General features: G+C 46.9%; 1 protein-coding gene and 2 long non-coding RNA genes across 3 annotated transcripts; 2 read left to right on the plus strand and 1 right to left on the minus strand.

Moving 5' to 3' along the window:
- The first annotated feature begins 815 nt into the window (after nucleotides 1–815).
- LOC120706627 lies at nucleotides 816–3,120 on the plus strand. The gene is made up of 2 exons (XR_005688381.1): nucleotides 816–1,189; nucleotides 1,310–3,120. It is a non-coding gene; the product is annotated as an uncharacterized LOC120706627 (long non-coding RNA).
- Nucleotides 3,121–7,992: 4,872 nt separating this feature from the next.
- Nucleotides 7,993–9,524, plus strand: LOC120706629. The gene is made up of 2 exons (XR_005688382.1): nucleotides 7,993–8,431; nucleotides 9,288–9,524. It is a non-coding gene; the product is annotated as an uncharacterized LOC120706629 (long non-coding RNA).
- Nucleotides 9,361–16,181, minus strand: LOC120706628 (ABC transporter B family member 21-like). Its single transcript, XM_039991310.1, has 11 exons — nucleotides 16,017–16,181; nucleotides 14,815–15,387; nucleotides 14,309–14,706; nucleotides 13,938–14,176; nucleotides 12,618–13,143; nucleotides 12,210–12,483; nucleotides 11,279–12,114; nucleotides 10,929–11,195; nucleotides 10,459–10,722; nucleotides 10,081–10,374; nucleotides 9,361–9,982 (listed from the first exon to the last, which is right to left on the minus strand). Exons 2-11 carry the CDS (start codon nucleotides 15,206–15,208, stop codon nucleotides 9,629–9,631), a joined length of 3,846 nt encoding a protein of 1,281 aa, XP_039847244.1. The 5' UTR covers nucleotides 15,209–15,387; nucleotides 16,017–16,181; the 3' UTR covers nucleotides 9,361–9,628.
- Nucleotides 16,182–20,598: the final 4,417 nt, after the last annotated feature.

Raw genomic sequence — 20,598 nt, forward strand, 5'->3', positions numbered from 1 at the left:
ACAAATTTTTGAGAAAATTTGACACCATTAGATTCGTCGCACCTTGAAGTATTTTTGGGAATTTTTCATTTTTTTTGAATTCAAATTTGAATTTTTAATTTGGGGCGGTTTGGTAACGGCCCAAACCGGAACCGGACCGATTTGACCGGTAACCGGTCAAACCAGACCGATTCCCACCGGTTTTGTAAACTCCGGTCGTATGTATGTTCTGGGTAGTATTATTCTTTCCAAAATAGCACCATCTCTATAAAAAACGCTTCACCGAAGGAGCCAGAGGCGGAGCTGTTTCAGGAGGAGCTGCAGTCCTGTCAAACTAACTCTAACTATTCCATCTATAAATTGGTGTTCCAAATAAATTGGAATCATGATTTGTAACAATTGGACCAACTCCTTTTGCCCTAACGAAACCATGGTGGTGCAAATAAACTCGAGTTTTGCTTCTTCCGTCCACAACTTTTTTTTTAGCATCTTTGCTGGACGGACCCGCCAACGGATTCCAGGAAGCTTCGCGACGGCAAACGTGCCGACTTCCCAAGGAAGAAAAGGAACCAGCCAACCAGGGCCTTCCAACCCGGCGGCCACAAACAGCCTCTCACCTCCCCGCCCACAGCGGATCCAACAATCCCGATGACGCACGCAGTGACGCTAATTCCGGGCAGCCGGGCAGCGCGGACGGGGCTGTCCCGATACGACCCGGCTGTCACAGTCAGATAGCCAATGGCCTCCCGACACGTGCTCCTCATCTGAACCCCTCCGAGGCGAACCGCCTCATCTCCGCCGTCCGCTTGCCCCAACCGGGCGACAAATACTTATCTCCCCTCCGATTATTCACCAACAAACCCCATGGGCTAGGCAGGCGCGTCTCCTTCCCCTGCTCGCAACCTCCCCCTCTCCAGATCTGAAATTCGCCGCGCTCCCGTGCTCGTTCCCCGCACGCAAACTCGAGATCCAGATCTCGCTGAGAGCCCCTTGTTACCTTTCATCATCATGGTGCCGAATTCCTTGCCCCCTTCGCGGAACCGTGGGTTTGCTCTGTTTCGATTTGTTAGGAAAAATCCGTTTGTTTCCTGATGCGCAGGCTCGGGTCGTCTGACCGGTGGATCGGGTGTGCTGCCGGGTGAATCGAGCTGCGGCGGCCTGGATCTGGACCTGCCCACGGAGGCTACGGATCCGCGCTCAATCTGCACCGGTTAGTAGTTTGCCCCCTTGATTCTTGTATTCTTGTATTCTTGTGGTTTCCTATTGGAGTTGGGGGCCATCTCGCCGTCGCATGTGCTCATCTGCAGCGTCTCGTTTTTTTGGCTTTCAGATCTGGCGGGCCGCGGCGTGATTGGATTGCTCCGACGTGGGCTGGAGGGGGCGGCGGAGTTTTGCCAGGGCGTGGCCGGCCGGCGGGACCTCTTCCTCTGCTCCACCGCGCGGGATCTCTCTGTGCTGATAATTATTGGATGAATTTCGATAATTATTAGTAGATCTAAGAGATGCGAACCGTGCCGCCTTGAAGAGCCGAGGTAAGGTGAACCATGTAACGTTGAGTCGGCGTGCGTTGAGGGCACAAAAAAAAGAGAGAAAAAAAAAAGATGTGACCTGAGAGAGGCCTTTGCCATGATGGGTGCGCTCGCATGGCAGGCCACGGCAATAAAAACATATTCTTGTGTCCCGGGGAAGAGATCGCACGGGGGTTGATTTTTTTCGCCCCGGGTTCTCCTCCCCCCTTGGTGTCCCTGTCCCCGTTGCTTTGTGTTCTCCGCTGCTCCTCTTCGCTTCGGTACTCGTGCATCGCCACTGCAAAAATCTGGAGCTCCAGCGATACCCCAAAGGTACAATCGGTAATTTAGTCTGCAATTTCCTTTACGTTCATTTGCTCTTCGCAACGCTTATATTATGTGATCTCGCGTATTAGCGTTAAAAAGGCCCTTAAAGCACCTTGAATAAGCATCTCATCCACTTCACTCGAACCAGTTGTCAAGATGAGAAATTTTAATGCTCCCAGGACTCTCAAAAGATCACTTGACCTTCTAAATTTCAACAAACCAGTAAAGCAAACTTAAGATGCATCCACATATTTGAGCGCACTTCTGGTTAAAAACTTCGAATCACTGAGCTGACAGATGCACAATGGATTCGTATATATTTTTCCACCGAATTTATCTAACACATGCTTGTCCAGTTTGCTGCTACATCATAGCTCGTGATATGGAATTTTCAATTCGATCTGTTATGCACTCCAGACTTTTGTGTACTTTGTCTATTTGTCTATGTATATGCATATGTGTGTCATTTTACTATATACTGATTTGGAACATTTCTTTTTACATAGCATTTTTGTTAAGCCCTGGCAACTGTAGGGGGCGTGTAGGGGGTTTCAAAGTAGCTGTATGATGAACTGTACTATTGGTCTGTTTTGTTAAGCACTATCAATTGTTGGGTTTGTAGAGGGTTTCAAAATTGCTGTATGCTGCTATTATCAAGAATATACATACCTACGAAAAGAGGAGGCTGCCCTGATGGAGGTTTGCACGAGCTGAAGATGTTGGCAATATGAACCTGATGACATTACGAGCTGAAGATTTTGACAATATGAACGATCCGGTTTGTTGCTTTGCCTCGTGGTGCTAAGTGTACCTGATGAATTTTAATCTCATTGCTGGAGCTTGTACGGTGACTCCATTTTTTCAGGTAGTTAAATCAACTCATTTAGAAGTCGGGGACACTGGGTTTTCTGGAGATTCCATTGATGAGGGTTGTAATTACTAATGTTCAATCTTATGAGTCTTTGGAATTAATCCATGAGCAGTGGAGATGGACTTAATCTGATTTAAGGTGATTGGTAAGTCGGTGACATGATTTAAGGTAAAATTGGTCCGGGTTGTGCAAGTTAAAATTATTACTGTCTCTTTGTAAGCTTATACGTTGGATTGATCACCGTGAGATTTCTGTCATTTCCATGTTTTATCACGAGAAGTTAATTTTGTTCAATTAGGCGTGTCTGGGCAGAAGCAGTAGCAGAGGTGGCAAAGGGAACTTGGCTACTTTTTGTTGTAATTTGTCGGTGAAGTTTACTATTTTTGTAGCAATTTTGTTCAGTAAATCTTAATGCCCTAGAGGAAGTTGTTTCAAGTTTGTTTTAATTTAAATATTTCAAGTTTTAACTATAAATAAAATATTTTTTGGACTGATGAGTTTAACAATATGAAAGCGATGGAGGTAGATTTGTTTTGAAATATAGTTTAATTAAAGTGTATATTAATTATTTTTTGCAAATTTTTTATTGTATAAAAAAGATAGTTGTGGAAGTTATTTTTGGAGATTGGGTTGATGGCCGATTTGACTTTGAACTTGTTTGGCTGGAGAGGGATACGTAATAATCAAAAGCTTATGTTTTTGTTATACAATTTTGTTAGAGCTGGTACACGCGGATGGAAGGATGCCTAATAATCAAAATGGAATTGTTGATGCTCTTCCCTTTTTTTTTTTGGTAGCCGAGTAGAACTTTATTTACATGCTGATGGGGATTTTCATAGCCCAAAATGTTATGAGATAAACAGCATCTATGTGAGCTAAGAGCATGAATTTGGTTCACTCGCACTAACGAGTAATTTCAAATGTGAAGTTTATGCGAACCAGTGTTTGCAAGCTTCATTCCAAACTAAAATTGAAAAGTAGTGTTAGGATGCCGTGTTTTTAGGGTTCTCACGAATTGATAGACGTGGTTTTAGGGTTCTCGCGAATTAATACTGTTAATTTCCGGCACCATGACTGTAGCTATAGAGCCTCGTTTGGAAATGTGGATCTTTCCTCAGCACGGTGAGGTCCTCCATTGACCGTCAGCCCAGGCATGAGGTCGAGGATGGAAGGTGGTTCAATTCCACCAAGATTCATTAGTTGTTTCTTGCTCCTTGGCCTTGTTTGGTTAGAGCTGAAAAAAATTATGATTTTTTTCTTCTTTTTTAACCACTAATTAGATATATTAAATGACGTCTAATTACAAAATAATTTCTATAATTATGGTAGTGTAGTATGTGTTGTAGCTAATAAGATATTTGATTGTATGATTAGAGGATGATTAGGGATGGTTATTGTAGCAAATTATGATGGATCTTGGCTAGATTCGTCTCGAAAAGTTATACCCATCGAAAAGTTATACCCATCCGTGAAAAGGTTTCGCAAATAAATTTCGTTTAGTACTTATGTATATATTTGTTTTTTTAGAAAATTTTTTTATGGTGGTAACCAAACAAGGTCTCTGTAGCTTAATTTACTGTTTGCTCTCTAGTTTTGAATTTGAAGAAGCCAAAGCTAAGTAACTATCACAAATCAGCTTTACTTATGAAGAGCATTTTTAACTTGATTGCGTTCCATATTTTTTAATATTTTCCTTTAAGCAGAAACTGACTCTTCATTCTTCCTATGTAACTTTTTATTTAATTTATGATTACCTGAAGTGGATAATTTAAGATTAATCTATTCTTCTAAACTGCTTTTTGTAGGTATAAAAGAAAAAAATTGGTAAGAATCGGGAACAGAGTTGTGAATAATGAATAATAAAAGGTGCATTAGAAAATATATGAGAGAGGGGTAGATAACATAAAATCAAGTCCATAAGCTGAGTCTAGCTCTGTCGAAAAGGTCATCACAGTTGCCACCAGCAGCCGTGGTGCGGTTAGGGAAGATGTACATTGTAGTAGATCCATCAAGAGCTACAAAGTTTTCTTATGGAACCTGAATGAATCTGAGATGTCTAATATGGTGAATTAGACTTCTACAAATTTTCTTATGGAAATTGAACCCAACACGTAAGTCTAATCACCCTATATAGCTAAACAAATGTGACTATTCTAGTCATTCCAAAGTTTTGCAACCTGACTCTAATATAGAAAGTAAGGAAAGATTAGAACACCAATTTTTTTTCAGATGTATCGAAGAGTCGGCACTCTCATGATACTCGTTGGAGCACCCGCATAAGGGTATCATTTCCCTTGATTTGTGCAAGGATCAAAGCACTCTGTAGTAGATATTCATTCTCCAACTCTTGATCCACATATTTCAAATCAAGCACAACCTTCTTTGGGCTTCTCACAAAACTTCTTAAGAGCTCACCAAGAACACAATCACCAAAGCATCTAGGTGATGCTGACCACTAAGAGTAACAATCAAAGACTTTACTTGATCTGCACAAGATCAAGTGAATGGGTGGATACATAGTTGCTACTCTCTAAGCAGTAATGCATACATATTTGCAAATCAGTTTAGTGCTTCACTTGTCCTTGACTTCCAAATGTAGGTGTGAATATTTCCTAATGCCAAGAGAGCTTTCTTGGAGCCGTAGAATATACAGCCCACCTCTAAAGAACTAGTCATTGCCCTTTTAGGTTGCACATGCAACATTGAACGATTGATCTAATCAGGGAAAATTTGCATCATCAGTGATCGCTTTCTGCACAGGGACACCGTCACGGACAGCTGACGACCAATTCGGTGCTATCCATTTCTTCTCAGTCACCGGACCATACTGTCTTTTTTTGAAAAGCTCAAACCGTACTGTCATTCCAGAGAGTTTTGACCTAGTCTAAACACTCGCCGAATAATCCGGTCTCTTAAAATCACAAGCATCGAATTAATTTATCATTCCAGAAGGTTTTGCTCAGCATCATAGTATCACCGACTAATTTGGTTTTGCCTAAGACTATCAATCCGTCATTGCATTAGGTTTTGCACTGGTTACGCAGTAGGATCGACTGATTCGATCACTTATCTTTCTCTAATGAGCACCGAACCATACAAACATTCTAGTAGCATATCGAGCAAGAGCAAAGGTCATTGACGGATTCGATGACCCCGGTCAGTTGAGTCCTGACCAATTCAAACTCTTTAAGTTTCTAACTCACATCTATACTTCTCATGGCTTTATCTGAGCTACTGGCGATGGGTGAGTACTGCTAGCAGTGATCGTGGGAACCCTGTTTAAAGATTCGGCCACGGGTGTAACACGCGACATAGTCCTGTTTGTGGAGGGGTTCGGTGGACACAATGATTTAGATAGGTTCGGACTGTTTGGAAGCATAACACCCTATGTCCCATGTGTTGTCTAGTTTAGATGCAGAGATGGGCTTCTCCTCGAAGTGGTCTAGGCCCCAAAGGAGTTGATTTCTTTACATGTTGCCCTTTCTCTCTATTTATAGCCTCCCCTGAGGCTTCAGGAGAAGGCTCCTCTACCACCTCAAGTGTGAACGTAGCGCACTGCGAGGTGGGCACTATTACTAGTGTCAGCTCCTAGAACCCAGGTATGTTGGGTAGACTAGGCAGACAAGCCAGGCCTATGGGGTAGGCTTAGCTCACCCCGGGGATTGTCCTCCTGAGGGGCCCCGGGCTCTCGGGGTCTCCTTCTACCACTTGTCCAGGACTTTCATGACGCGACATCCAGTGAGGTCCAACTCCACCGTCCACCGCTGGGTGATGTGACGCGACCTGGGAGAACGCCTCCCCTAGCTGGTTTTTGCGTCGTCTAAGCACACGCCTTGCCCGTAATTATGATATTTTTATGGAAACCACATCGTCCTTGGGTTTTGTTCGACGGCGTCAAGTAGGCGCGGTAAATATCTCGCCAGCCGATTCCTTTACCTCGAAGGAAACCTTTTTTACTTCGGTGGTCGCCTCCCTCCTGGCCGTTGGGCCCTGCTGGTGGAGCACCCTGTGGTCTAGGCCTGGACCTTGGCCCGCCAATTGTTGTTGGGCCGTGGTGGCTTCTTGGACCCCCTAACCCACCTGTCCATAGCTAGGGGGACCCATCCCTATGGCGCTGACAGCTAACTAGTACTAGATTTTACAAGTGTACATCACAGTTATCTCTAGGCCTATCTAGGTCAAGCTACTACTTCGTGACCCCATTTATAGTACGGTCAAAGGAAAAATAAGATCCTAAACTACTGTAAGTGTCACTCGATGCCAAATGGCACTTAGAACTAGCTTATCCTTAATCTTCGTGCATATCCTTTGTACCAATACAATGAAAATCACAACGGTGGGGGTCCAAGAATACTATGAAAGTCTATCATTTCACTACCTTAAGATTGCTAATGCAAAACACATATTGGTCGCAACAATTATATTATTATTAAAATCAAATTAGGGATCCAGATACTCTTTCAGAACCGACTGTCATAATGACATTTACAAGTCAGTGCATGCATGGACGACGGTTTTGCATAGTTGGTGAAGCCTTGAAGGCCTAGACTTCTGAACTTGTTCTTAAATTGCAACGAGTGTGTTCTAAATTCAACATGGCAACAAAAATGGACTGTGTTTCTCTTATACCGGCCAGTTGTATACTAGTGGGAGAGTGCACACCCTTTTGATACCCATGGAATCTCAAGAAACTCTTTCGATGGTCGCTTGTGTAAACTTGAAATGAAAAAAGTCTTCTGTGACCTACAACATTTCTCTTCATTTTTGTACAAGTTACGGTCATCGTATTTCTCAGATTTTTTATCACATACCCCCTCCATTCCAAATTATAATTTGTTTAACTTTGACTTTTTTATCTCAAGTTTGACCACTCATCTTATTTAAAAAATTATGCAAAATATCACTTCTTTTGTGGTGGTTTGCTTTATTATTAATAATAGATCTTCAAGAACGACTTAAATTCGAATAATTTGTAAAAATTTTTTGAATAAGATGAGTGGTCGAACTTGGTGTTAAAAGAGTTAAACGAATTATAATTTCGAACGGATGGAGTACCATGCATCATTTGTGGAGATTCTATTTTAAAAAAATGAAGACGGATGGGTATACAAATTCAAACTGGTTGCACGTACGCTCACAGCGTGAGGTTTTGCCTCTTCCCGTGGTGTTATGAACGAGAGATGTGAGGGCAACTGCCTGCAAGTTGTGACCTGGTCAATATTTGGCAGGGATAGAATATTGAGTTTTAGCTATGGCCTTGGTGTAAGCTGCTGAAAAACAAAACAAAACAAACCTAACTATAGAGACGTGAGGCTGCTTGTTGGAGTAGTAGAAGTGTAGAATACCCCACTAATCCAGCGGCCGGCGGTTGCAACTTGTGCAGTAACCAAAGGCGCCATCTTTCATCTGGTCCAACCCACCGAATCCGCTCTCACGAAGTCAAAAACTGCTCCGCTATCTCATCTGCTTCGATCAAACACGCCGGTTGATGTCAACGCTCCTTGGTACCGGCACACAATTCTTAGCCCAGCTCCATCCATCGAAGGTCGAGCATGGACACAGAAGAGGGAGATACAAAGAGAGATCAGATCATGGGCAACGCTGCGCTGGCCTCCGTCAGGCTCTCCGGACTTCCGGAGAACCGGGCGCCGGTGACCGCCGGAGCACGGCGAGGGTGAGATCCGGTGGTCGTAACGTAACCCGGCGCCCGGCGGCGTTACCTTCCTACGGCCGCGCCGTCGATGAGGTTCGCTCTGCTTTGTTCCTCGGTTTTCTCCTATTGGTCCACCTGCGGCAATCGACTTCGGACAGCTTTGATCCACCCTCCCTCCGTCGGCACGCCTTCGGAGTTCAGAGACATCCCCTGCCGCGTTCACCCTTACCATCAAACAATAGTTCAGCTGTTCAGGGCCAGTTGAATGCTTACGAATTACTTTAGTCTTTTCATCAGGGAGAGCTAATTCTCCTTTTAATTTGCTGACGGTCCCAAGTCCTTTCTCCTAGGAATCTTCCTTCTTTAGGGGCAGCCGGTCCATTAAAGTTGTTCACTACAGATTCGTTCTACTTCTACACCTTTCTACTGTCTGCTTGGAAGTTGAGAGGGCTACTGTACTTCTTCGTCTTTTTTCTTGCCACAAGTTTCAATTGTGTGCCAAACATAACTTATGCTCCTTTGCACGAACAAAGGAACACGTGTATAGGATGGTTGTTCAGTGTGCAGCCTAGTCAAAAGCCATTTTTGTAATACTTGATCACAAAATAGCGATCTACATGCATTCAGAAAACATAGATCAGAGTCGACGCCTTTTAGTATTTGTGCTATTACGTCAAACTAACCATATTCTTTGGGCTAGACCTTGGAAGTTGCAGCCTCTACAACTTTAAGCAGGCTGCCATGAAATTTCTGCTTCCGCAAAAGCCATTCTTCAGTATTTCATCTCAGCTTTTGCAGCCATATGGTCAATCATTTCAGTGTCGTATGCTTCTATCGATTGAATTTGGCCTTTTTTCTTATGTTGTACTGATTTCTAATTATGGGGTGATGATAAATAAATTTGCATGGTAAGACGAACATTTTCTGAACTGCTCTCTTTCCTAAGCAGGGCCCGGTCACCAGTTTCTTGCAGGTTAAAAGGGGCACTGCCATACAAAACGGAAAACAAGAGCAAGAACATCAGAGGTAATTCCATAATCATCATCTATTTGGTTTCTATGTTCGAAGCTACATATACATATCTTTAAATTAAAATTTTATCTTAGGGACCAACTTGTTGCATTTACATTTGGTCCTTGATATTTGTAACATTTTCCTGCTTTGGTATAAGCAATTATGTATGTCATCAATAGGGGAACAGAGGCTAGCACCATACTTAATACACAGGTTGTGCCAGCGCTGCTCATATATGCTTTAGCAAACGTTTGCAGGAACTCATACTACCACCCGCTATGAAGAGGCTGCCGAGTGAAGGGCGAGGAGGGACGCGTATGCGCCATCCTTGATGTTTATCAAGGCATCGTGCTTTCCCTTCTCGATGATCACCCCATTTCTTACGACTGCGATTAAATCCGCATTTTGTATTGTTGATAGACGGTGCGCGACGATCACCGTTGTCCGGTTCACCATCACCCTGTCCAGCGCATCTTGGACGACTCGCTCGGATTCAGCATCCAGTGCGCTGGTCGCTTCGTCCAGCAGCAGGATCCTAGGGTCCTTCACAATTGCACGAGCGATTGCCACACGCTGCTTCTGCCCTCCTGACAACTGAGCTCCACGCTCTCCAACCATTGTGTCGTACCCCTACATTTTTCAGGTAACAAACACTTTTGGTGATTAATTGATTGCATACAAAAGCCACATTAAAATTTCTTGACAAAAATCGGACGAAAGAAACTAACCTGGAGCGCTGAACTGATAAATTTGTGAGCATTTGCCAATTCTGCAGCAGCTATGATCTCAGATTCTGTTGCTTGTCCATCTTTTCCATAGGCAATGTTTGCCCTTATCGTGTCATTAAACAAAGCTGGTTCTTGACTGACCAGGCCCATTTGTTGCCTTAGCCACCTTAGCTGAAATTTCTGTATGTCCACGCCATCTAGTAGTATATGGCCTACATCTGGGTCATAGAATCTTTGAAGCAATGAAATTGCTGTCGATTTGCCACTACCACTCTCTCCGACAAGTGCAACAGTCTGAAAAACACTAGAATTGTTATGTTCTAGTAACAGTAAACAATGTTAACTCATACGGGATTTAAATGTTAGAAGGTCACATGCCTTTCCAGCATGAATTGTCAAGCAGAGGTCCCGGAAAATCTGAACATCTGGCCTTGTAGAATATTTGAAACTAACATGCTGGAATTCGATATTTCCTCTCAGTGTCTCAACAGTCACTCCTGCATCCTCACTTGGGTCTATCCTTGACTTTCGATCTACAATTGCAAATATAGAAGATGCAGCTGATTTTGCTTTGGAAGAATCCGATGTAAGGGTACTTGATTGTGACACTCCAATAGCCGCCATTGCAAGAGCAAGAAAAACCTGCATATAGGTGGCCAAATTATTAGAGCTCTTCATTGGAAAGCTACGTGGTACTCACTCCTAATCACCTTTCATTGAAAAAAAACATAATCCAAATCATGTTGCTTTGACTTCACATTTATGTAGTCCTGTAAAACATTTCTTTCTTCCTTAATATGAATGCCAGCCGAAGTAAACATTTTATCAGTACTACATAGAGTACTTACCCTGAAAACTTTAGGGAAGGTTGTCTTCCTTTCCTCAACAAGTCGAGCACCAGCATAAAAGCTAGCTGCATATACCCCGAATAGCAAGAAAAAGGAAACACCAAAACCGATTCCACTTATAATCCCTGTCCTGATTCCTGTTCTAAGGGGGCCCTCACATTTCTTCTTGTACAAATCCATGACCTTCTCTTCAGCTGAAAATGAGGCTACTGTTCTTATGCTGCTTACTGCATCATTAGCCACTTGGCTTGCCTCCTCATACATCATCTGCATTCACAAATAACTAAATGAAGTTTGATGCAATCCACAATAAACCTAAGGCATAGATAGTTCAGTATTAGAGAACAAACCTTGGCATCTGCACTGAAACCCTGAATAAACTTCATCTGGATCCATCCATTTAGGCCAATAAGTGGTATTAAAGCTAATATGATGAGAGATAGTTCCCAGTTTGATACAAAGGCAATTACCAAACCAGCAACTAATGTTGAGGAGTTTTGCACAACCAATTGAAGTGCATCTCCCACAAGTCCTCTAACTTTCGCTGCATCAGCTGACAGCCTTGCACCAATTGCTCCACTTGAGTTTTCTGGGTGATCAAACCATTCGATCTCCATATTTACGACCTTCTCAAATGTCATCAGTCGGATCCTTCTAATCAACCTACACCCAGCTACTGAGAAAAGGTACGAGCTCAAAGGGAGTGACAAGAAGTACACTGCACCAAATACCAAGAACATGGATGACCAGAACTGTGAATCCTTCCTTAGTAGATGTGGAGGCTCATAGAATGCTTTGATCACATTTGACAGGAGTATCGCAAAAATTGGGAAGATAACTCCACTAATAACCGAGGCAATAGAACCAAGGACAAGCACCGGGATCTCTGGCTTGTTAAGAGATGCAAGCCGACTGAGAGGTACTTCCTGTGGCATCTCATCACATAGTTTGTTAGATGAGCCATCCTGAATGTCAATCCCGAGTGGCATACCAAATGGTACCGAGAATGAATGGTGGCTACTGTTATCACGGGATGACCTCCTGCTAGCTGATTTATTTATTGACGTTTGTTTGCCTGAACGAGCATTGGAATCACCCTTCCGAGTGTCCTGCCGGTTAGCTTCCTGTAGCCTTATCAGCTGACTATAAGCTCCTTCTGGATCTCTTAGAAGCTCATTGTGTGGTCCTGATTCAAAACATACCAACATTAAATAGTTAAGTGAAGATGCAATGGGCAAACAAAGACCAGCAAACGATGATTTCGATGTTTCACAAATATACCTTTTTCAACTAGTGTTCCTTGATGAATGACAGCAATGGTATCAGCATTTCTAACAGTGCTCAGACGGTGTGCAACTATGACAGTTGTCCTGTTTGTCATGACCCTGTCAAGAGCTTCCTGCACAATCCTTTCAGATTCAGCATCCAGTGCGCTTGTAGCTTCATCTAATAGTAGGATTCTTGGGTCTTTCAGAATAGCCCTTGCAATGGCAATTCTTTGCTTCTGTCCACCAGAAAGCTGTGTCCCATGCTCACCAACCGAAGTATCGAAACCCTGTGAAATATCGGAAACAGAAGAGATCTCATTGCAAACTGCATGACTATCTGAACCACTGAGTGATGCTCATACATCTAGAGTATCACCATCACTGTGAAATGTAAAACTTGCTGCATCAACAGCATTCTTACCTGAGGCATTTTATCTATGAATTTGGCAGCGTTAGCAAGCTCAGCAGCAGCTCTAATTTCCTGATCTGTTGCATTATCTTTGCCATAAGCTATGTTCTCCTTTATGCTGGCAGCAAAAAGGACTGGCTCCTGGCTGACAAGGCCGATTTTACTTCTGATCCAGCTTAACTGGAACTCCTTGAGATTAACACCATCTATCAGAACATCACCAAGCTGAGGGTCATAAAACCGTTCAATTAGGCTGATGACCGTGGATTTACCACTCCCACTCTGGCCCACCAGTGCAATTGTCATGCCACTTGGTATATTGAGAGAGAAACCCTTGAATATTTGTTCATCAGGCCTTGTCGGATAGGAGAAATAGACATCCCTAAACTCGATATCCCCTCGGATGTCCTCCAGCTTCCTTCCTGTGGTGCTGTAAGCGTCGATTTCCGGTGTTCTGTTGATCGTCTCAAACATTTTGTATGCAGCGGCTTGCCCACCTGCAAACGCTTTCATGCTTGGTGATGCCTGACCTAGAGCTCTGGTGAATATGGTCAAAGAATGTCAGGTCACTGAATGAGCTTGAAATATTAACTGAAGAACGCTAAGGGAATTAAACCGAAAGGGACAGCCAGCCACCCTCCAAAAAAGAACAGATAGCAGTACATGAATCAATATATATTCTCAGCTCTCAACAGCTGAAACCTACTTGTTTTAAGCAGTACTCAATTTTGTACGTTTTGGAGTTGATTTTGCAGGTTCAATTGATGCCATCTATTTTTGTTGAACGAGAAAAGTATAATTAGGTTGGCCTTTTGTGTTTGGTGGAACCTGCCAATAAGAGTTGTTAGTTAGGTACCAACAGTCCAATATACTAGTCACTTGAAAGAGAAGGGGCAGGGTCCATGAGTGGCTTCCTAATAGTGAAGCAGTCAACCTGCCCAAGTCTGTTAAGCAATTTGCCCACGATAACAAGGTGGCCTCATTGTCAGAAAAGGCACGTATGGGGACCTAACCAGTCCCAATCACCATAAACACGAAAGCTTTATCTGTTGCAACCTCCCCTTGCACTAACAGCTTGCAAGTACGGATGATGAAGCAGGTTGTTAACATCCGCCACCGTTAGCTTGATTGTGCGTCAACTACCAGATGCAGTAGTTTCAGATATTCTCCGGGATTGCAAACCAAGAAAATGACTGAACTACAGAACCTACCTACTAACTGGGAACATAGGAATGAAAAAAAAAACTAATTTCAGTTACTTCTGATGTCACTGGTGTGGACTGGAAAGATAACTGAATCATATAAGCAGCTTAAAGAGGGATATGAACTTACAGAGAACCAGTGAGGACTGCAAAGATCACATTCATGACCTTGGCTCCTGTGTACCCCTTTTCCAGAATCAGCTTGGCGCCATACCAAATCCCCAGCGAGTAGCCGCAGAAGAGGAGCACCATGACTGTGCCCATCCCGAGCCCCGCCGCGAGGCCTTCCCGGACGCCGGACTTGTACGCACTCTTCAGGGACTTGTTGTACTTCTCCACCGCCCGTTTCTCGCCGGTGAAAGACGCAACCTGCAGCAGCGCTCGTCAGTCATGGTCACATCGGCATCGTTCTGTTGGGGAGCGGCTTGATGACGTGTGTATGGGGGGGGGGGGGGGGGGGGGGGGGGATGGATTCGCTTCTGCTGCGTGCTGAGCGCTCACCGTTCTGATGGAGCCGATGGTCTGCTCCACCACCACCGACGACTCCGCGTAGGCCGCCTGGCCCAGGGACGCCATCTTGGCGACGACGTTGGACATGACGGCGCCCGCCAGGACGAGCGGCGGGATGGTGGCCATCATGACGAGGGTGAGCAGCCACCCCTGCGTGAAGGCGACGATGAAGCCGCCGAAGAAGGTGACGACGAGCTGGATGAACTTGCCGACCTTCTCGCCCATGGCGTCCTGGATGAGCACCGTGTCGCCGGACATCCTGCCCACGACCTCGCCGGTGCTGGTGTACTTGTCGAAGAAGGCGATCTCCTGGCGCAGGATGGTCTTGAGGTACAGGTTCCGTATCCGCGCCGCCTGCCGCTCGCCGGTGATCATCCAGCACGTGACCTCTGCTCGCGGCGCGACACAACAAGCCGGCCTTATTAGTCTGCGCGCTCAGTGCCCTGGATCGCTCCTCGCGCGGCGCGACGGGGAGAGAAAGAGAGCGGCGGACTTACGGACGAAGGAGGCAACGGCGGATGCGATGGCGAGGTAGATGAACTCGAGCGAGACGTTGGAGACCCGGGTGACGACGTCGTGGATGCCCATGGCGCCGCCGAAGGCGTCGATGAGGTTGCCGAAGAGCACGGTCATGAAGGGCATCGCGGCGCCGTTGGCGACGGCCCCGAGCGCGCCCAGCAGCATCAGCGCCACGTCCGTGGAGTCGGCGAACGCGAACAGCTTGTGGAACGGCACCCGCGTCGGCGCCTTCGCGCCGGGGCCGCCCCCCGCCGCGCGCCCCTTGCCGCCATTGCCCGCGCCCCGGCTCCGCGCCGAGGCGCCGGGGGCCCCCGCGTCGGGCGGCGCCGCCGCCGCGGCGCTCGCCTCGGCGGGCCTCCAGGACTCCGGCATGGCCCGAGATTCGCTCGCTCAGGAACGCCCCCGCCGCGCGAGGCTGAGCAGCGCTGCTGCTGCTGCTGCTGGTGGTGGTGGTCGTCGGCGCGGCGCGGCGCCGCTAGTGCTCTGCTCGTCCGGTGGTTGCTGCCTGCCGCCGCCTAGCTCCTGCTGCATACCAGCGGCGCGTCACTCACCTGCCACGGCCCAATAATTGCGCACACATTCATCAGCGGATCCATCGCATCGCATCGCATCTCATCTCATCTCAGTGCCGCACAGCGCAAAAGAAGGCGGGCGGGCTGTAGCAGAATCTCGGGGACGGAAGGAAGCGAACAAGCGCAAGAGCAGGTAGCAACAGTAACAGTAGCAGCAAATCTGAATCTGCAATCTCTCTACTAGCAGAGTGCCCGAGCAAGGCGATCGATCCGGGATGGGAGCAGGAACAGGAGCAAAGAGAGGGGATGGGTGGGGGAGATTGAAAGTTTTGGATGCGAAGCTGCGGGGAAGTGGGCAGCGGGGTTGGAGAAGGAACAAACCAGCCGCGCAGGAAAAGGGGTTGGCAGCTTGGGCACTCGCCGTCGAGCGCGGACGCAGAGGCAGCGGCGGCCAGCAATCCAGCACCGCACCGCACCACACCACCCCCACCGGGAAAAGAGAAAAGCGAGTTCGGAGAGAGAGAGAGAGGCGTAGTGATTAAAGCTGCTAGGAGACAGCAGTGGCGCTGCTGCGGTGGTGGTGCTGGTATCCATGGCGGGGGCGAGCATATATAAAAAATAAATAAAAATGCGAGGGCCGAGGCGCACACGCCCTGCTGAACACTCACCATGGATGGCATCAACTCGAGCAGAGGTGCGCAGGAATCAGCATCCGGTGACGGTCCCGTCCGCGTCGACTGCCGGTGGGGTTGGGCTGGGCAGTGGCAGCGCTCACTTCCGCCGATCCGTCGTCTGCTCTCGAGCACCCAGCGCGCTGCTGCCCGAACAGGTGGTTAATGGGTGGCCGGACGCCGGGTATTTATAGCTGTGGGGGCTTTCCCTTCGCAAATCGCGATTCAGCAGATCCCACGCTTTTCTCTAAACAAATTTCTCTTCCTTTTTCTCTTGAGAAAAAGAGAAGAGAGGCCGGTGCCTGTCAGTCACACACACACACCCTGTCCAGAATATTGGAATAGACACTCTTCAGAGACTTTGGACTTGTTTGGCTCTAGGATTTTTTTCAGAAGTCTCTATCACATCAAAAGGAATCTTACTATTTTATAGTATTAAATAAAATCTGTTTATAAATGTTTTTTGACAACTGAGTGCTTTTTCGCGAGACGAATCTAATGAGCCTAACTAATTCATAATTTGCTACAGTGATGCTACAGTAACCATTTGCTAATCATAGATTAAGATACCTCATTAGATTCGTCTCGCAGTTTAGCTCTAGGGTTCTGCAGTTAGTTTTATAATTAATGTTTATTTAATACTTCTAAATACTAAAAAGTCCCTAGTACATTTTTGAAGTCTCTATTTCTAAACATCCCCTTAGTGTGAGTGGCACAGGCACACAGCAAGTATTCAAATGCCAGGGAAATGATAACTCCGTGTTCGAATAATCGGATCATCAATTCATCATATCGCCAATGACTGTGTTTGGGTGGCTGGTGTTGATTTTTTTTAGAAAAGTACTGCTGGTTGGTTGGTGTTAATTTTGTGAGAGAGAGAAATACTGTTGACCGGATGCAGTAGAGATGAAACAGACAGAGTCAATAACTGGCATTGTTTTATGGGTTAGTACAGTACTTGAGCAGCCTCGTTAGCCTGATCGTTTAGCAGCGTCGGTCGGTTACCGTGAGATACGGCGGCCGGGCAGGCGCCAGCAGTGATTACAAGTTGTACCGCGGGCACTGTTTGTTGGAGGACCCATGTATAGATGCCGGCGACGGGTAATATTGGTTAGGTCCCTTTTTTTCCACCACATAAACCTTGTAAACACAAATAAACCATCACATCAAATATTTCGACACATACATGGAGTACTAAATGAAATGTATTTACAAAACTTTTTGCATAGATGGGCTGTAAATCGCGAGACGAATCTAATGAGCCTACTTAATCCATGATTTGTAACAGTGATGCTACAGGAACCATCTGCTAATTATTGATTAATCATAGATTAATTAGCATCATTAGATTTGTCTCGCGATTTACAACTCATCTGTGTAAAAAGTTCTGTAAATAGATTTCATTTAGTACTTCAAATTAATAAGATTCCAACGAAAATTTTTTTTGCGCTGGAACTGAACAGGACCTGGTTAGATGGTTAGGCAGGCAGCAATCTGCTGGGGCTGCCTGACGCGCAGTAGCAGAGCGTGAGATCACGTGGCCGGGACCCGGCCGGGAGGCATCTCCCACGTGACCTGGAGCCTAATCTCGACTCCGTCCGGCGTTTATTTATTACTAAAGTACTTGTATACTTACTTTACATATATACTTATATATATAATATATATATATATATATAATCAGCCGCTAATGACCACGGTTCGTGCGTGCTCGCTAACGTACGTACACCGGGGGTCACGCGCGGTGTGCGAGCGCTTGGGCGGCACACGGTACGTGCTGCGGGACGTACCGCACACGCATTGGGCGCATGGCTTGGCCGCAGCAGCTGACGCTTGGCGCGCGGCGCGGCCGGGTGCCCGTGACATTTTGCGAATTTCCGATGCATTGGACGAGTCTTGTACGTGGTCGTAACAAAAACCAAGATGCTGGTTCTCTTCTCTTTTTTCTTTGTTTTTTGAGATTCTTTTTTTTTCCTTCCTCCAAGTGGTAGCTCTGCCAAGTAGCGCGTTCGTCGTTTGTCATACGCTGCTACTCATTTTGTGCCTTCGACAGGTAAGGTTCCGGTAACAAGCAAGTCACACTGTAGTCCATTCACAAGCACCCAAAAAAAATGGGGGGAAACACAGTAAAGCAGTAGTACCACCGTGAGCCCGAAACTTGGAGGACAAGGACATACATGCAATCCAAACCGGATAAAAGCAGAATGGAGCAGTGCCCTGTCTTCGGCGCGATCTGCCTGTTGTTCGGCCCGTCTAGCGGCGCGGCCAGCCATAGCAAAGCTCGCTTCTTCCGGAATGGATTTTTTCAGGTGACTCCCGTCACCGCCGTGAAAAAGGGAAACCACCCCATATATTATTTCAAAGCGACCAGACGCGCTGACGAACAACCCCGGCCCCGCCGTGTCCGGTCGGTTGCTGCTTGCTACTGCTGCCGCGCCCATCCCGGCCTGCCCCCGTGCGTGCTAGACTGCTAGGTGGCTGTATCCTCGTCGGAGCAGCCGAGCCGCGGCGTGTCGGCAGGCACACCAGCGGGCGGCCGGCGGTGTCGCCCTCGATCGGCCGCCCCGGAGGGAGGAGGAAATCACGTGCGGGGACGGACGCACGCTCCTGTGGACTTGTGGTTGCCTGGTGGTTGCTGGAGATTTGCTCCCGGGTCACGCACCCGCGGACCACCGTCTCCGATCCCCCGGCCGGGGTCTCGTCCCCTCTCCCTTCCCTTCTACCACGCGCCGACGCGCGCGCGGGTCAAAGCCGGGGTGGTAACCACTTTGGATTGGAGGAATAGTACACGACGCCCAAGCCCATCGCCCGGCCCGCAGCAGGGGGCGAGCCGAGCCGGTGAACCGGTGGTGATGGGTTTGCACGTGGCCGCGGTGCGGGGGGTACATGGAATGGATGTGGTCTTTTTTCCTGGGAGATCACGGGTGCGCTTTGGCTTGGCTCTCGGCCTCTCGGGCCTCGGGGGTTCCGCGAACCCAGCCGAGCTTTTCTTTTCAGTACCAGCCGTCGACGGCACCATCCGCCTCGCCGCCCTGTGCGGACCGGACGCAGCGGCGCCACGGTTCACTCCGCACTGGCTTTCTCCCATCGACTTCTCGCAGGGACGACGCGGCCGGAGCCTGGGATACATGCCTGGCTAGCTACACTTGTGGCAGGCAGGACACATGGAATTCGTCCACATGAGGAAACGAGAGCGCCACGGAGATGGAGCTAGCTGTAGACACCCCCCCCCCCCACACACACACACAGACACAGGCAACCGCAACTAACCCAACCCAACTGCAGACCCAACCACTACTTCGTCTCCTTCCGTCCTCTCCTGCTCCGATCCTGCATGCACGCAGCCATACCCCCTCTCTCTTTCCTTTGAAACCGAGCAACGCGTGGTATGATAGTACCCCAGGCAATCAATCAAACCTTTTTTCCAATAAAGTTCAGGTACCTGCATGCTCAGATCAACGACGCACAGGGCCCGTCCCCTGCTCTCTCTACTCCGTTCATCGTCCCTCTACTCCGTTCATCCCTAGAATCCTATACTAGCTGATGTTGCGCATCGTCGTGGTGGCGTTGGCATGGCACCGCCAACTTTACATTCAGGCATTCGATCGGCAGCTGCATCATGCATGCATGTTCCTAGTTTACTTGGCCTCCAAACCCAGACAGTACGTACAGATTCTTCTTCGTTCAGGAGGACAGGCCGGAGTTTACATCAGCCTCGCAGTCGCAGTGGGTGATCGGCGGAAAGGCAAAAGGCAGTGCATAAATAATAAACTAGCACTCCCTTTTTCTAAGAAAAGGTACATGTACATATGCAATAGTACACACAGTAAGAAGCAAAAAAAATATCATGCGTAAGTGGATATAGAAGTCCCAGCATATCTGCATGTTTTCCATTAATTGGCGGGTGTGCTAGCTTCTTAGTTGGTATGTTAATCATGTCAAGTTGTTTTGTTTTTGAATTGAGGTCTTATACATACTAGCTAACTATACCACTACATATAAGTGACGCTCATAAGTGCTCCCACAGTCCCACTACAAATAACTGTATTAATAATATAATATCGCCGTCGGGAAAAGGAAAGGGGTATACTATTACGTAACAACTATCCAAAGGGTTTGTTAGGCGATCCTCCATCCGGCCATTATTTCGGGACAGCACAGCTCGAGTGCGTCCTCGCCAGGACTACCCCCTTTATTTTTTTCCCTCTCGCTCTCCCTCCAGCTTTGTCCCGGAATCGTGTCTCCTGCTGTGATGGGTTAGCTAACCACCCAATCATCCCCTGCAAAAAGTCGCTGCTGCATGCTCGCTAGCTGGTGCACGCTCGGAAAGTCCATGCACGCATCTATCGCTCGATCGATCTTCACCAGCGGACGGATCGGAGAACGAAAATCTGCAGAGCGTATGTAGTGGACCCACCGTGCAGATATACATCTTGTCGAATTGAATTATTCCGGTTGCGAATGGAATAAAAAAATTCAGTTGCAGATGGAATAAAAAAAATTCAGCTGCAAATTGCATCCCGGGCGGCCTCGCTCTGAGAAGAAGAAAAAATATCGAGTTTGTTTTGACTGGCTGTGA

This window comes from Panicum virgatum, chromosome 5K, assembly GCF_016808335.1.
Source record: "Panicum virgatum strain AP13 chromosome 5K, P.virgatum_v5, whole genome shotgun sequence".
Lineage (NCBI taxonomy): Eukaryota > Viridiplantae > Streptophyta > Magnoliopsida > Poales > Poaceae > Panicum > Panicum virgatum.

Excerpts from the sequence above, each read along its gene's own strand:
- LOC120706628 (XM_039991310.1), bottom strand. The coding sequence starts at position 15,208 with ATGCCGGAGTCCTGGAGGCCCGCCGAGGCGAGCGCCGCGGCGGCGGCG. Across the intron at positions 13,144-13,937 it reads GCAGTCCTCACTGGTTCTCT|AGCTCTAGGTCAGGCATCAC; the intron begins GTAAGTTCATAT and ends CATATTCACCAG. Across the intron at positions 10,723-10,928 it reads CCTTCCCTAAAGTTTTCAGG|GTTTTTCTTGCTCTTGCAAT; the intron begins GTAAGTACTCTA and ends ACCTATATGCAG.